Raw genomic sequence first — 13426 nt, forward strand, 5'->3', positions numbered from 1 at the left:
TCGACTGTGTGATCTGATTTGAACAGAGCTGAACCGCAGTCACAGGTCCCCACAGAACTGCCCCAGCTGTGAGTCAGGTTCCACTGCTGCAGCATCACTAATGTGCCCTGGGTGAGCCGCAATATGAATTAAACACAGTGTAGAGATGCGAGGGCTAGGCTAACGCCTAACATCCTTGAAAGAACCCCGTGTGCATAATAATAACACGATTCACTGCATCACAATGAGCGACAAGAGAGGCTTCAAAGAATGACTTCAAAGACCCATCTCTATTTTGTCTTTCAAAAGTATTCAAAAAGCTAGTTAATGAACAGCTTATAGAACACTTGGAGTCACAAATATTTTGAATCCGATGCAATCAGGTTTTAGGGCGAGGCACAGTTGTCTGACTGCAGCAGTGAAAGTCCTAAATGACATTGTTTCTGCTATTGACAGCAAGGAGTATTGTGTGGCTATTTTTGTGGACCTAGCCAAGGCTTTTGATTCTGTGGACCAAGGCATCTTACTGGACAGACTAAAAGAGACTGGTTTTTCAGACAGTGCTATAGCCTGGTTTAAAGGCTACTGCTCTGGGCGTGTACAATCTGTGAGAATGGAGGGGCTCTTATCAGAACCTTTACCTCTCGTTAAAGGTCTTCCGCAAGGTTCCATTCTCGGACCCACTCTATTCAATATTTATATAAATAATATCATTCATGCTGTGGGGGAATCTCACTTACACTTGTACACGGACGACACAATCCTTTATACGCACAGCCCTTGTCTTAACACTAGTGTATCTATTCAATTCAATTATTTTTGTAACGCCCAAAATCACAACAACAGTTGTCTCGAAGGGCGTTCATGTTTTGGTTGATGGGGGAAACCGGAGTACCCGGAGGAAACCCATCCAGATACGGGGAGAAACATGAAAAACTCCACACAGAAAGGCCTGGGCGACCCGGGGATCCAACCAAACCCTCTTGCTGTGAGGCATGAGCCACTCAGCCACCGTGATATACACACAAAAACAAAACAACAGGAAAAATCAGACAAAACAAGAAAAATCGGCCAGGCGAGGAGGAGGAAGACCAGACTTTCTGCTTTTCCAGTATCTCTGCTTCAAAATAGCTTCATTCTCCTGCAGCATGCTTTTTCTGAACTTCACTTAACTCTAAATGTGCAAAAAACAAAAGGCATGATCTTTGGCAGAAAACTCCCTCAGAATATCTGTCTAAATATTGTGACCCTGGACGGTGCAGAAATAGAATTTGTCAAGCATTATAAGTACCTTGGTGTATGGCTAGACTCGTCCCTAAATTTTGAAATGCACATTAATAGTCTGCTTACTAAAGTGAAATCACGAATAGGCTTCTTATACCGTAACAAAGCATCCTTCACACACTCTGCTAAAGAGCTGCTAGTTAAAGCTACAGTCCTTCCTATTTTAGACTATGGTGACATACTTTATAGATCTGCATCAAAAACTTTGCTCCACAAGCTGGATGTTCTTTATCATTCAGCCATTCGTTTTGTTACTGGTGCAGCGTTCAACATTCACCACTTTAGGCTTTACTCTCTGCTCAAGTGGCCATCTCTTCACACCCGCAGACAAACTCACTGGTTCATTTTCATTTACAAAGCTTTACTGGGTATGACCCCCTCATATCTCAGTTCACTGCTAAATATCCACAGCTCCAGCCGTGCACTCCGCTCCAACAGATACATACAGCTGTCAGTACCAAAGCTCGCACAGCCTTAGGCCAAAACTCATTTCAGTTCTCTGCAGCAAGTGACTGGAACCATCTACAGCAGGATTTAAAACTTGGTTCTTTTGTTCTCTCTCTGTTTTTAAAAGCTCAATCTGTTTAATTTTAAAAGATCACTGCATGTTTTTAACCACTATTCTATCCTCCCCTCTTAAAGTTTTATTCTTTGATTTGTGAATTGTGTTTGTGTTTTATGTGTTTCACTGAAGCTGCCTATCCAGGTCGTCATTGTAAATGAGAAGTTGTTCTCAATTGACCCACCTGGTTAAACATTGAATAAATAAATAAATAAATAAATGTTTTAAGTATCTAGACATTTTTGTTTTTTAACGTATTTATTTCACTGCGCTTCGGTCCCATAGTCGTGATTGTAGTAGTAGTAATAGTTGTAGTATTGGAGTAGGAGTAGTTGCATTAGTGGAAGCAAGAGAAGCTGCCATAGTATCTAATTTGTATCAGTTACAACAGTATTGTAGTATTTTTGGCATTTGCTGCAGTAGTGGTAGTAAGAATACTTGTTTACCTACATTCATTCATGTCCTTTGTTGAGTACTTTTACTTCTAGTTGAGCAATACTTTGAAATGATATGAATTAAACAGAATAAAGTCTCTGTATGCCGGGCTCTCTCGGGGCTGTCCGCAGAGAGGAACCTGCCTGAAGGTTGGAGCTCTTAAATCTTTTATCATTGCTGAGGCCACAACCAGGACTGGACCAGGGCCATCCATCCAGGGCCAATGCTCACTGTTAATTGCTGTTCAAGTACTTTTGAAAATGAAGTAACCTTTTAAACCTCATCGCAACAGAGTAGAGGGTCTATGTTGGCACACTTAATATTATCACTTTAGTAGAACCAATTATGACAGTGATAGGGCTGATTTTATATCTACACAAACACACTATTACAGACAATCTGCATTGAACACTTGAATTTTCGCTAAAAATGTCACTTCCTGTTCTGAAATCTGACAAATTTAATACTTATTAGTGAACCAACCAACTCCCAATAATTTGCTGTTTTGGGACAAAGATACTTATGATAAAACTGTCTTCAATTATTGTTTTTAGGGAGATAAACTGGTCCCTCTTGCAACTACTGACTGTCTTTTCAGCACAATATTGTGTCCAAATCTCAGAAAGCATCCTAACGAAATGATATATTATATATTTAGGTATATATATAACTGAATAAATGCAAGATTAACTGAGGCAAACAGGTGATGGACCACTTCAAGATGGTGCATGTCTAAATAAAAATGATAAGGAAATAATTACAATTACTTACTAGTCATAATAGAGGCTGGTTTTCAGTAATTTACACCTTAAATCTTGATGTTACAGAATAAAAATGTTAGTTTACCTGACCTCAGTCTCAAAGATGTCACACTGCAACAAGAACAAGACCAGGTCAAATCATTTATGGTCAGATAATGTCACAAATTGCTAATCTCAAAGGACGACATTCCTCTTTTCTGTATTTCTGATCGATTGATAAACATCGCAGAGGATAAGAAACTATTCAAACAAACAGGTTGAGTTAAATGTTTTTCAGAGACCTTAGATGACTTCAGTGTAGCTACGACACTCTCCACGTGTCCAGCGTAAACATCCTGAAATGAACTGACAAAACGAAACTCAAAAGTCCACAGCTTTAACATGATATTTACTATGAATATTTTAAATAACTCTTGTTTTTCCAGGGAGATGCATCGGTTTGTCTGTCTGAATAATAGTAAATGGTGAAGGAGCAACTCTGATGTCACCTTTTTTTTTTTTTTTTTTTGGAGTAAAATGCAAGCCCCTGGGGCTAAACTGGAGATGAAATGGGGCTAAACTGAGTCTAAACTGAGTCTAAACTGAGTCTAAACTGAGGCTAAACTGAGTCTAAACTGAGTCTACACTGGAGCTAAACTGGTGCAAAACTAGAGCAAAACTGGAGCTAAAGTGGAGCAAAAGTGGAGCAAAACGAGCTAAACTGGTGCAAAACTGGAGTAAAACTAGAGCTGAATTGGTGCAAAACTGAAGCAAAACTGGGGCAAAAGTGAAGCTAAACTGGAGCAAAAGTGGTGCAAGATTGGAGCAAAAGTGGAGCTAAACTGGAGCTAAACTGGTGCAAAACTGGAGTAAAACTGGAGCTAAACTGGTGCAAAACTGGATTTGCACGCTACAGACAGAGAACAAAGTGAAGAACAAAATTCACTACAAGCAGCACAAAGGTGGAATATATTGATGCACGAAAAGTTAACACAGGAAATCCAAATTCTATACAATTCCCATTATAACAAATACAACAGGGTGGATGGGGAAAAAACACACAGTGCACTCATGGATCCCAGCTGCATATGTGCTGTAGAGACTGAAGACGAGCATCCAGGTCTATGTTTGAAAACTGGAGAGGGACATGATGGACTGAAGTGGCCAACAAAGACAATCTACAGAACTTATGACCCGTCCAATCCCTTTTACACAGTCACCAGACGGAGCAAGTCAAGAGAAAAAGTGATGTATACTTGAAATACAATAAGACATCAAATTAACAGTTATGTAGGCATGTTGTTCCTTTACTTACAGTGTACTTAGCCTATTACAAATCTTACTTTTCTTATAAAATCCTTTACTTTAGGGCTTGGGTAATAATCACTGAAAGCAGAACTGAAAAGAAAACCACTGTAGAAATATCTAAGATGGAAAACAACGCTTCTCTGTTTTTATTATCAATTTGGTTTATTTTCATGAATTAGGCTGACTAGAAGAAGAAGATACGAAGATAAAATACAAAATAATAGTGCATGTACTTGTGGCATACTCCTTTATCAGGCCAAACAGTCTCTCACTCAGCAATGGTAATTTATTCTTGAGAAATAATTTACCTTTTCACCAAGAACTCTGTGACATTTCAAGGAGTTGCTCATTAAATGACAGTGGAGACGAGGTCCACTGAACTGCACCACTACGCACATTCATTCATTTCCTCCTGATATCACTTTTACTATGCTGAAGAATATCTTTACTGCAAAAGACGAGAGCCCAGAGGAGCGGGGACACTGGGCCAGTAAAGTGGAGTTTCTTCTCGCTGTGGCTGGAAATGTAGTCGGCCTCGGGAATGTTTGGAGATTTCCTTATCTTTGCTACAAAAATGGAGGAGGTAAGTGAGAATGATGATGAATGATATCCCATTGTCTGTTAGCAAAGGAACTGTTCACCTGTATGCAGATGATACAATTTTATATTCCTCTGGCCCTAGCCCTGAAATAGTCAATCAAAATTTACAAGAAAGTTTTCTTAATGTAGAGAAAGCCTTTTTGCAACTGGACTTAACACTAAATGCAAAAAAAACAAACAAAAAAAAAACAAGGGCAATCTGGTTTAGCCGCATTAAAACTGCTAATCCTCATAAACTTTTTCTTAACACAGCAGATGGAACCACCCTTGAGCAGGTTACAGATTATAAATATCTGGGAATCTGGCTAGATAGTACGTTAGCTTTCCAGCAGCACATCGCTGTCTTACAGGCAAAGGTAAAGGCTAAATTGGGTTTTTTGTACAGAAACCGCTCCTGTTTCACAATCCCAGCTAAACGTGCCATTGTTGAGATGTCCATTCTTCCACAATTTGACTATGGCGACATCATTTATCGACATGCTTCCAAAAGTAACCTTGCAAAATTAGATACCATTTATCATTCTGTGATCCGTTTTATTACACATGCCCCTTTAGGACACATCACTGTCGCTGTACACTCAGGTGAGCTGGCCCTCACTGCGGTCTCGCCGGAATATGCATTGGCTTATGTTTGTCTATAAAACCATGCTAGGGCTCACACCTTCTTATCTAAGTCAGCTGCTCGTACAAGAGTCTCCCTCCAGATACAACACTCGGTCCTCACAGCTCATCAAACTGAAAGTTCCTAAGTCTAGGTCTTCTCTTGGCCTCATGTCATTTCGATGCGCCGCTGCTAATGATTGGAATTTGGCTCAAAGCTCACTTAAACTGGACTCCTTCATTTCTCTTTTTGCTTTTAAATGTAAACTGAAGGTAATTTTTAAAGACATGTGTAAATGTTTTACTAATGATACGAAAGGAGATTTTTAATGACAGATGTAAATGTTTGTTTTATATTTTAATGAAATGATATGAGTCTAATTGTGTTAACTCCCCTTCCCCTTCCCTTGGCTGCTCTGGCCCAGGCCATCATTGTAAATAAGAATTTGTTCTTAATGTTTTGCCTGGTAAAATAAAGGTTAAATAAATAAAATGTGTGTTTTAACTGAACATATGTTTTTATGTGTATTTTGCCATTTCAGGTGCATTTTTGGTGCCTTATTTGGTGTTTGTGGCAACCTGCGGCGTTCCCCTGTTTCTTCTGGAGACTGCAATGGGACAGTACACCCAGGAAGGAGGTGTCACCTGCTGGAGGAAGCTCTGCCCTTTGGCTGAAGGTATCTAGAACTAAATAAAAATATAAATATAAATGCTGAAAACAGTAGCAACACATTAATGTTTAAACAGACAAGAATGAGAGAGGAGTTTAGATGTGGAGCCCTGGTAATGGTAAACTGCTCATTAGGTTCAGTGTGAATGACTCGTATCCAAGCGACCAGAACAAGCAAAATGAATGACGACCGTATGATGAGCTAAAATAGTAACTTTAAAGCAAACTATGAACTGTGCGTTTCAAAAAGATTTATCATAGACAAGCCAAGCGTATCTGTAGAGCACAATTCATACACAAGGTAATTCAAAGTGTTTTACAGAATAAGAAAGACATTAAAATCACAATACAACAAATCAAAACATAAATAATCGTCATAAAATGAACATTAAAAGGAGAAAAGTGCAGAATAAAACCCTTTCAGTCACATGCACAGATAAACAGAACAGTTTGAGTCTGGATTTAAACAGTGTCAAAGTCGAGGCCTGAGTCACATCTTCAGGAAGAATGTTACAGGTTTTAACTGCACAAAACTGAAAGGCTGATTTGACATTTTTAGTCCTGGTTTGGTCCTGGTTTAGATTTGTTTAGTCCTGGTTTAGTCCATGTTTAGCACTGGTTTAGTCCTGGTTTGGTCCTGGTTTAGTCCTGGTTCAGTCCTGGTTTAGTCCATGTTTAGCACTGGTTTAGTCCATGTTTAGCACTGGTTTAGCACTGGTTTAGTCCTGGTTTAGTCCTGGTTTAGTCCTGGTTTAGTCCTGGTTTAGTCCATGTTTAGTCCATGTTTAGTCCTGGTTTAGTCCATGTTTAGTCCTGGTTTAGTCCATGTTCAGTCCATGTTTAGCACTGGTTTAGTCCTGGTTTTGTCCTGGTTTAGTCCTGGTTTAGACCTGGTTTAGATTTTGTTTAGTCCTGGTTTAGTCCATGTTTAGTCCATGTTTAGTCCATGTTCAGTCCATGTTTAGTCCTGGTTTAGTCCTGGTTTAGTCCTGGTTTAGTCCTGGTTTAGTCCATGTTTAGTCCTGGTTTAGTCCATGTTTAGTCCTGTTTTAGTCCTGGTTTTGTCCTGGTTCAGTCCTGGTTTAGTCCTGGTTTAGTCCTGCTTTAGTCCATGTTTAGTCCTGGTTTAGTCCTGGTTTAGTCCTGGTTCAGTCCTGGTTCAGTCCTGGTTTAGTCCTGGTTCAGTCCTGGTTCAGTCCTGGTTTAGTCCATGGACCAGTTTGTTCTTTGGTGCTGGTCCATGGAAAGTCAATAATTACAATTTCAGCCAAGTCTTAGATAAATTTTACTACAAACATTCTTAACTAACTTATTAACTGTATTAAGAGCCATTATGACTTCATGAATTTCTCCAGTTTGAGCTCAATAAACTTCAGTCTTTCTTTATAACATGTCATTAAAGGCAGTTTACATTTTGCACGTCTGGGTGTGTTTTGCAGGTATTGGTTATGGAGGCCAGCTGATTCTTCTGTACAGCTGCATGACCTACATCATCATCCTCGCCTGGGCTCTGCTTTACCTCATCTTCTCCTTCAGCTCACAGCTCCCCTGGGCCAGCTGCCAAAACTACTGGAACACGGGTACGTTCTCCTCAAGTAACTTTGCTTTGAACGTGTATTTGTCAAGATAAAAGCTGTTTACATCATGCATTATATGGTCAAACCTGTTAAATTATATATTTTCATTTCACTTTTCATTTTCTTGAGCACTTTTTTCATCCAATCAAGCAGTTTGTTAAAAAGAATCATGAAAAAACAACAACCTGACACGATCCCAGACCATTGATTCTCTGTTTTGTTGCATTTAAGAGTGTAAAAATGTAAATAGTAGGGAAAAATTGGAGATTTATAAGGAAATATAAGACATGACACTATCCCAGACTGTTATTTTATGTGTCCTGGTGCAAAATCACAGCTGCAGAAACGACTAAAAACTGGACTCATGGTAAAAAATTAAGTACAGGCCTTTAAACAAACAGATTAAATTGATTGATTGTAATGCAAATGTATTGATTTACAGCTGACTGCTTAGACTTTACAATCAAAAGAAACACATCACGGAGCATCACGTTCACCAATGACACCTTCTCCTCCTCTGCTGCCACGGAATTCTGGGAGTAAGTCACTTTTATCTCATTATTTTGTCACGTTATAGTTGATAATGCACATAAACTTATCATTTCTTTTCTGTGATTTGTTGAGGCGAAGAGTTTTGTCTATCTCTGGTGGAATCGAGGAGCTCGGCAGGATCCGTGTGGAGATTCTTTTGTGTCTGATTGCCATGTGGATCATCTGCTACTTCTGCATTTGGAAAGGGGTCAAGTCGACGGGAAAAGTAGGTCAGATTACGAACATGGTTAAGAAAAAGTAAACTCAACTGTACACATATTTTCAGGTGGTTTATGTCACCGCCACGTTCCCGTACGTGATGTTGCTGATTTTACTCGTTCGTGGACTGACTTTGCCGGGGGCTGTGGAGGGAGTGGTCTTTTATCTTCTGCCAGAACCTTCTCGACTCTTGGATCCTCAGGTGAGACGTCTTATTTGACGTGTTAATCGTCGTGTTTACTGAGTGTGCGTTTGCGTTGGCTCAGGTCTGGATGGAGGCGGGCTCTCAGATCTTCTTCTCCTTCAGTATCGGTGTGGGGTCTCTGACTGTTCTGGGAAGTTATAACAAGTACAACAACAACTGCTACAGGTAATACAGTAGTTTAGTGCAGTACATTCCTCATTTTTTTGGGTTAAAATGTGTTTAAAATGTGCAAAACGCAAACATATATAAAAAAGCTGTTGCATTTTATTAAATTCCAGCCTGTGATTGTCAAACATTTGTCACGTTTGACTGGATTAGCTTCAATAAATCCAGTTTCTGCAGGTGTCCCACAGTTGAGTAATTGTTCCCAAACTAATTAGTACAAACTTCTATGCAGTTTTTTTGTTACTGGGCAGTTGGGGATGGTTTCAGATTTTTAAAAGAAGGTGAAATTGAAGCAAAGTGGGTTCTCAAGACAAAAAAAGTTGGGAAATACTGTACATATGTCACCTCCTCCGGACTTGGGGGGAGGTGGATTTGCCCAAACACAAACAAATAACTGTGTGGAGTTTTCCTCACGGCCTGAATCTAGTGAAGATTATCATTAGAGGTCGTCACATTTGGCACGTGGTCACTGGTCAGACACTCACATGGATCTTATAGTTGCTTATAGGTCGGGGTGCGCAAAAATATCTACATATCGTATCGTTTTATGTAATGATGCAGTATCAATATCATGGGCTGCTGTATCGATCGAAGAGAATTTATTTTGTATATTTTACCAAATTATTCTGTCACAGCTCTACATTCGTGAGGCTTGTTTAGAGGAAAGAAACTCATTTATACAGAACATTTGACATTTGATTCACTGTTTTGATCATTAAAACAGGTGTATTTCATGTTCATTTTGGTTTAACAAAGTCTTTTAGCGTCACAGTCGTGTTTTAGTCGATATGTTGTGATTGTTCAGAGCCATTAAACTGTTAAACTGCACATGTCTCTGTGTAAATGTAAACGTGGAGCTCGTATAAACTGTGGATGAATCATAATGACCAATGGAACATGACTGATGTGTTATTCAAGTTGGTAAAATGCACAAAACAAAATGCACTTTATGTTCATTCATCTTCAATAAATGGAAGAATTAAAAAAAATGAAGAATATTTTTAGAGAAAATGGGGTTGATAATCAAGTGTCTCCTTTATTTTCCACTGAATTCTGTTGAATCGATCTGAAATATATCATATCAGTTTGTATCGAATCGACAGTGCACTGTATCGAGGTAAGTATCATATCAACGGCTTGATGAAAATGATCCGCAGCCGTCCTTATAGGCATCTTTTAAGAAGTGTACGCAGGAGGAGCTGAATCAAACCTGACGTTGTTTTTGACAGAGACTGCATGTGGCTGTGTCTGCTGAACAGTGGCACCAGTGTCCTCGCCGGGTTTGCAGTCTTCTCAGTGCTCGGCTTCATGGCAAAAGAACAAGGCGTTTCTATCTCAGAAGTGGCCGAGTCAGGTACAAAAGTATTTTGTATACTGTATTTAACATGTGCATTTTACCCCATGTCTGTGGTCATGTTATTCAATACTGTTTGTACAACTGGAAGGAAAATACAGTGAAAAGATCCTGCAGTGTTTGTCAGAGTCTACACTGCCACCTTCAGACAAAAGTTCAGAACTGGATTAAAATACATTTCTATATCCGTTTGCTGCACTTGTTTTCATAAAGGTTACAGATATTTGCACTAAATAAAATAATAAATGACGTTTCATTGGATTTTGGTCTATTCCTATTGATGACACTGAGGATGATGGTCAAAGAGTTCAGTTTGGACAGCTCCAGACTCCAGTTTTTACGTTTCTATTCATCCATCATCATCAGTGTTTAATGAAAAGTATGATTCTTTTACAGGACCGGGGCTGGCCTTTATCGCGTACCCACAGGCCATAGCGATGATGCCCCTCCCTCAGCTGTGGGCCGTCTGCTTCTTTTTGATGCTCATCCTTCTGGGACTGGACACTCAAGTAAGTATAAAGTACAGTATTCTCTTAAAATACTTCATATATATTCACTAAAATGATGCAGTATAGATTTAAATGGTTAAATTCATTATTATGGTGTTGTTTGTGATGTCCAGTTCGTTGCCATGGAGGTGATCATGACGTCCATCATAGACATGTTTCCCGCGGTGATGCGTCGGCCCAAGCGTCGCGAGCTCTTCCTCCTCCTCTTCTGCCTCACCTGCTTCGTCCTGCAGCTCGTCATGATCACTGAGGTTTTTATTCACTCTTCATTTAAACTATAGACGTGTCAAACTCAAATTCACAGGGGACAAAAGTAAAAACTGAGACAAATTCACAGGCCAAAGTCAATATTTACTGAAAAATGGACTGCACCTGATGTGTAATGTTTAACCTTTTCATGTGGAAACAAACTTTAGAAAATCTGGAACAGCTCAAGCTTCATATTACAAACATATGGGAAAATAAATTAAAGACAAAAAAGAATAAAATAAAATACAAATAAAAGACAAATCAGTAGTATTCATTTCTTACTTAAATTAATACTTTTGTTTTATTTTTTTGTATAAATCTGCCTCCCACCTTCTTCAAAGCTTCTGTTTTCTACCTTTTTTTTGGTCATTTTTGTGGAGTGCTGGAATTAATTTGGCCGAAGTGACTAGCATCTGGGTCGCTAATGAGTCTCAGCAGAAAAGGAGGGTCGCTTGCCGGACTCGACTGCACACCAGCGCACTAGCAAAGCACTCTGGGATTTGTCATATTAGTGGTGCAGTATATACAGACGGGACAGATCTAATGCATTTTTTGATTTGATTTGATCTTACAGGCCAAATATAATTACACCGCGGGCCAGATTTCGCCCCTGCTCCTGAGTTTGACATACGTGTATAGTCTCTCTCCACATAAACATAACTTCATGAAAGCTTGTCGCTGTTTGTCTGCAGGGAGGGATGTATATCTTCCAGATGTTTGACTATTACGCCTGTAACGGAGCCTGCATCCTCTTCCTCTGTGTGTTTGAAGCTCTGGCTGTTGGATGGGTCTTCGGTGGGTTTAAAATTTCGATTCAAAGTTCTGATCGTTGTAAAGTTCCACATCGTTTTTCATCAAAGGTGCAGAGAAGCTGTTTGGGATCATAAAGGACATGACAGGTTCAAGGCCCAGTTTCTACTTTAAAATCTGCTGGCTCTTTTTCACGCCGGGAGTTTCACTGGTGAGTCTGATGTTTTCGTATCTGCTTAATGAAAGTTTAAAGTTATATCATTATTATTATTATTCTGCAGGTGTCTTTTATATGTTCTCTGATCGAGTACCAGCCTCTGACCTTTAACCGCTGGTATGTGTACCCCGCCTGGGCGTATGCTCTGGGCTGGGTGTTCGCGCTCTCCTCCATCCTGCTGGTGCCTGGATGGGCCTTGTACCTGATGACCACTCAGTCTGGGACACTGAAGCAGGTAAGAACCAAAACTCTTAGAAGGACACGTATAGATCCAAACCCACTAGTGCACGTTTACTGTTTCACTACCTCAAATTGCATTAAAATGTAATGTTCTGGCTCTAGATCACATGTGTCAAACTCAAGGCCCGGGGGCCAAATGCAGCCCGCCACGTCCTTTTATGTGGCCCGCGAGAAGATAAATTAAAAGGCATGACTGTCATTTTAAAATAAGTCTATACTGCTTTAATGTGTGCACTGACAATAAACTAATGAGATTTTCCCAGCAATTGGAATGTTTGAAATGATCATCACAAAACGTTCATGAAGAGGAAAATTGTTGGCTTGGAAGGAAGATGGAAGGAAAAAAGGTGAAGGTGAATACAAGTTTGTGCTTTGAGGAGAAAAACCTGTATGTTTTTTGTGTTATGAGGCCGGTCGATACAATCTACGTCGACATTTTGACACCAAACATGGAGCTAAGTATGAAAAAGTTAGTCTGCAAGGAAACTACAAATCGTCCAATAATTAAAAGGCTGTAAAAGGTCGTATTTGATGCAGTGCTGAAGGACTGTGAGCAGATGTGTCCCGGCCAGATACACACTTTTAGTTAAAAAGTAATTGCATTTATTTTACATGACATTTTGCAGATGTGGCCCTCGGTGAAAATGAGTTTGACGCCCCTGCTCTAGATAAAAGAACAAAACATTATACAATTAGTGTTTGGCAATTTGTTTCGGCTGTGACAGTTTCTTGGCCACGAATCTTCCAGCGCATTTGGAGGCCTGTTAAATAGTGCCACATTTGTACGATATTGCAACATTTGTTTGTTCACTCATAGATTATTTAGTCGACCACAAACGACAATGAATCTGAGGCCGGTGACGTTTTATTATGTTCTATTTTGTGCGTGGGTGGAGTGAACATTGAACATGTGAGGTGTGAAATATTTTTAGGTTCCTCTATCGCTTTCTCTGACACTTAATTCTTTTTAATTGCTTTTGATGTAATGACAACTCCCAGTTTTACCGGTAATTGTTTTGAAGTTACTGTGTGTCAGATCATTTTGGTATTTGAGATTATCTTACACTCGTCATACACTTTCTGTCTCTCTTCTGCAGCGCTTCGTTCGTCTCTGCAAACCCAATCCCGAGTACTCCCTGACCTCAAAACACGAGACAGAGTTGAACCACACTGAAGACTGTCCCTCCAAGTGAAACAATGTGAGATGTTACATAACCGCGAGTGTTTTCCTA

At 39.6% G+C, this 13426-nt stretch overlaps 1 protein-coding gene across 1 annotated transcript; it reads left to right on the forward strand.

The window, feature by feature from the left end:
* The first annotated feature begins 4729 nt into the window (after positions 1-4729).
* Positions 4730-13405, forward strand: LOC117380544 (sodium- and chloride-dependent GABA transporter 2-like). The gene is made up of 14 exons (XM_055225949.1): positions 4730-4891; positions 6051-6185; positions 7618-7758; positions 8198-8294; positions 8380-8512; positions 8573-8707; positions 8772-8875; positions 10105-10229; positions 10626-10738; positions 10852-10989; positions 11680-11782; positions 11848-11948; positions 12019-12189; positions 13292-13405. Exons 1-14 carry the CDS (start codon positions 4738-4740, stop codon positions 13385-13387), a joined length of 1746 nt encoding a protein of 581 aa, XP_055081924.1. The 5' UTR covers positions 4730-4737; the 3' UTR covers positions 13388-13405.
* The last annotated feature ends 21 nt before the right edge of the window (positions 13406-13426 follow it).

This window comes from Periophthalmus magnuspinnatus, chromosome 13, assembly GCF_009829125.3.
Source record: "Periophthalmus magnuspinnatus isolate fPerMag1 chromosome 13, fPerMag1.2.pri, whole genome shotgun sequence".
In the NCBI taxonomy this organism is placed as follows: domain Eukaryota; kingdom Metazoa; phylum Chordata; class Actinopteri; order Gobiiformes; family Gobiidae; genus Periophthalmus; species Periophthalmus magnuspinnatus.

Coding starts and splice junctions, on each gene's coding strand:
- LOC117380544 (XM_055225949.1), top strand. CDS start 4,738: ATGCTGAAGAATATCTTTACTGCAAAAGACGAGAGCCCAGAGGAGCGG. Junction 10,990..11,679: donor AGCTCGTCATGATCACTGAG/GTTTTTATTCAC, acceptor GTTTGTCTGCAG/GGAGGGATGTATATCTTCCA. Junction 12,190..13,291: donor AGTCTGGGACACTGAAGCAG/GTAAGAACCAAA, acceptor TCTCTTCTGCAG/CGCTTCGTTCGTCTCTGCAA.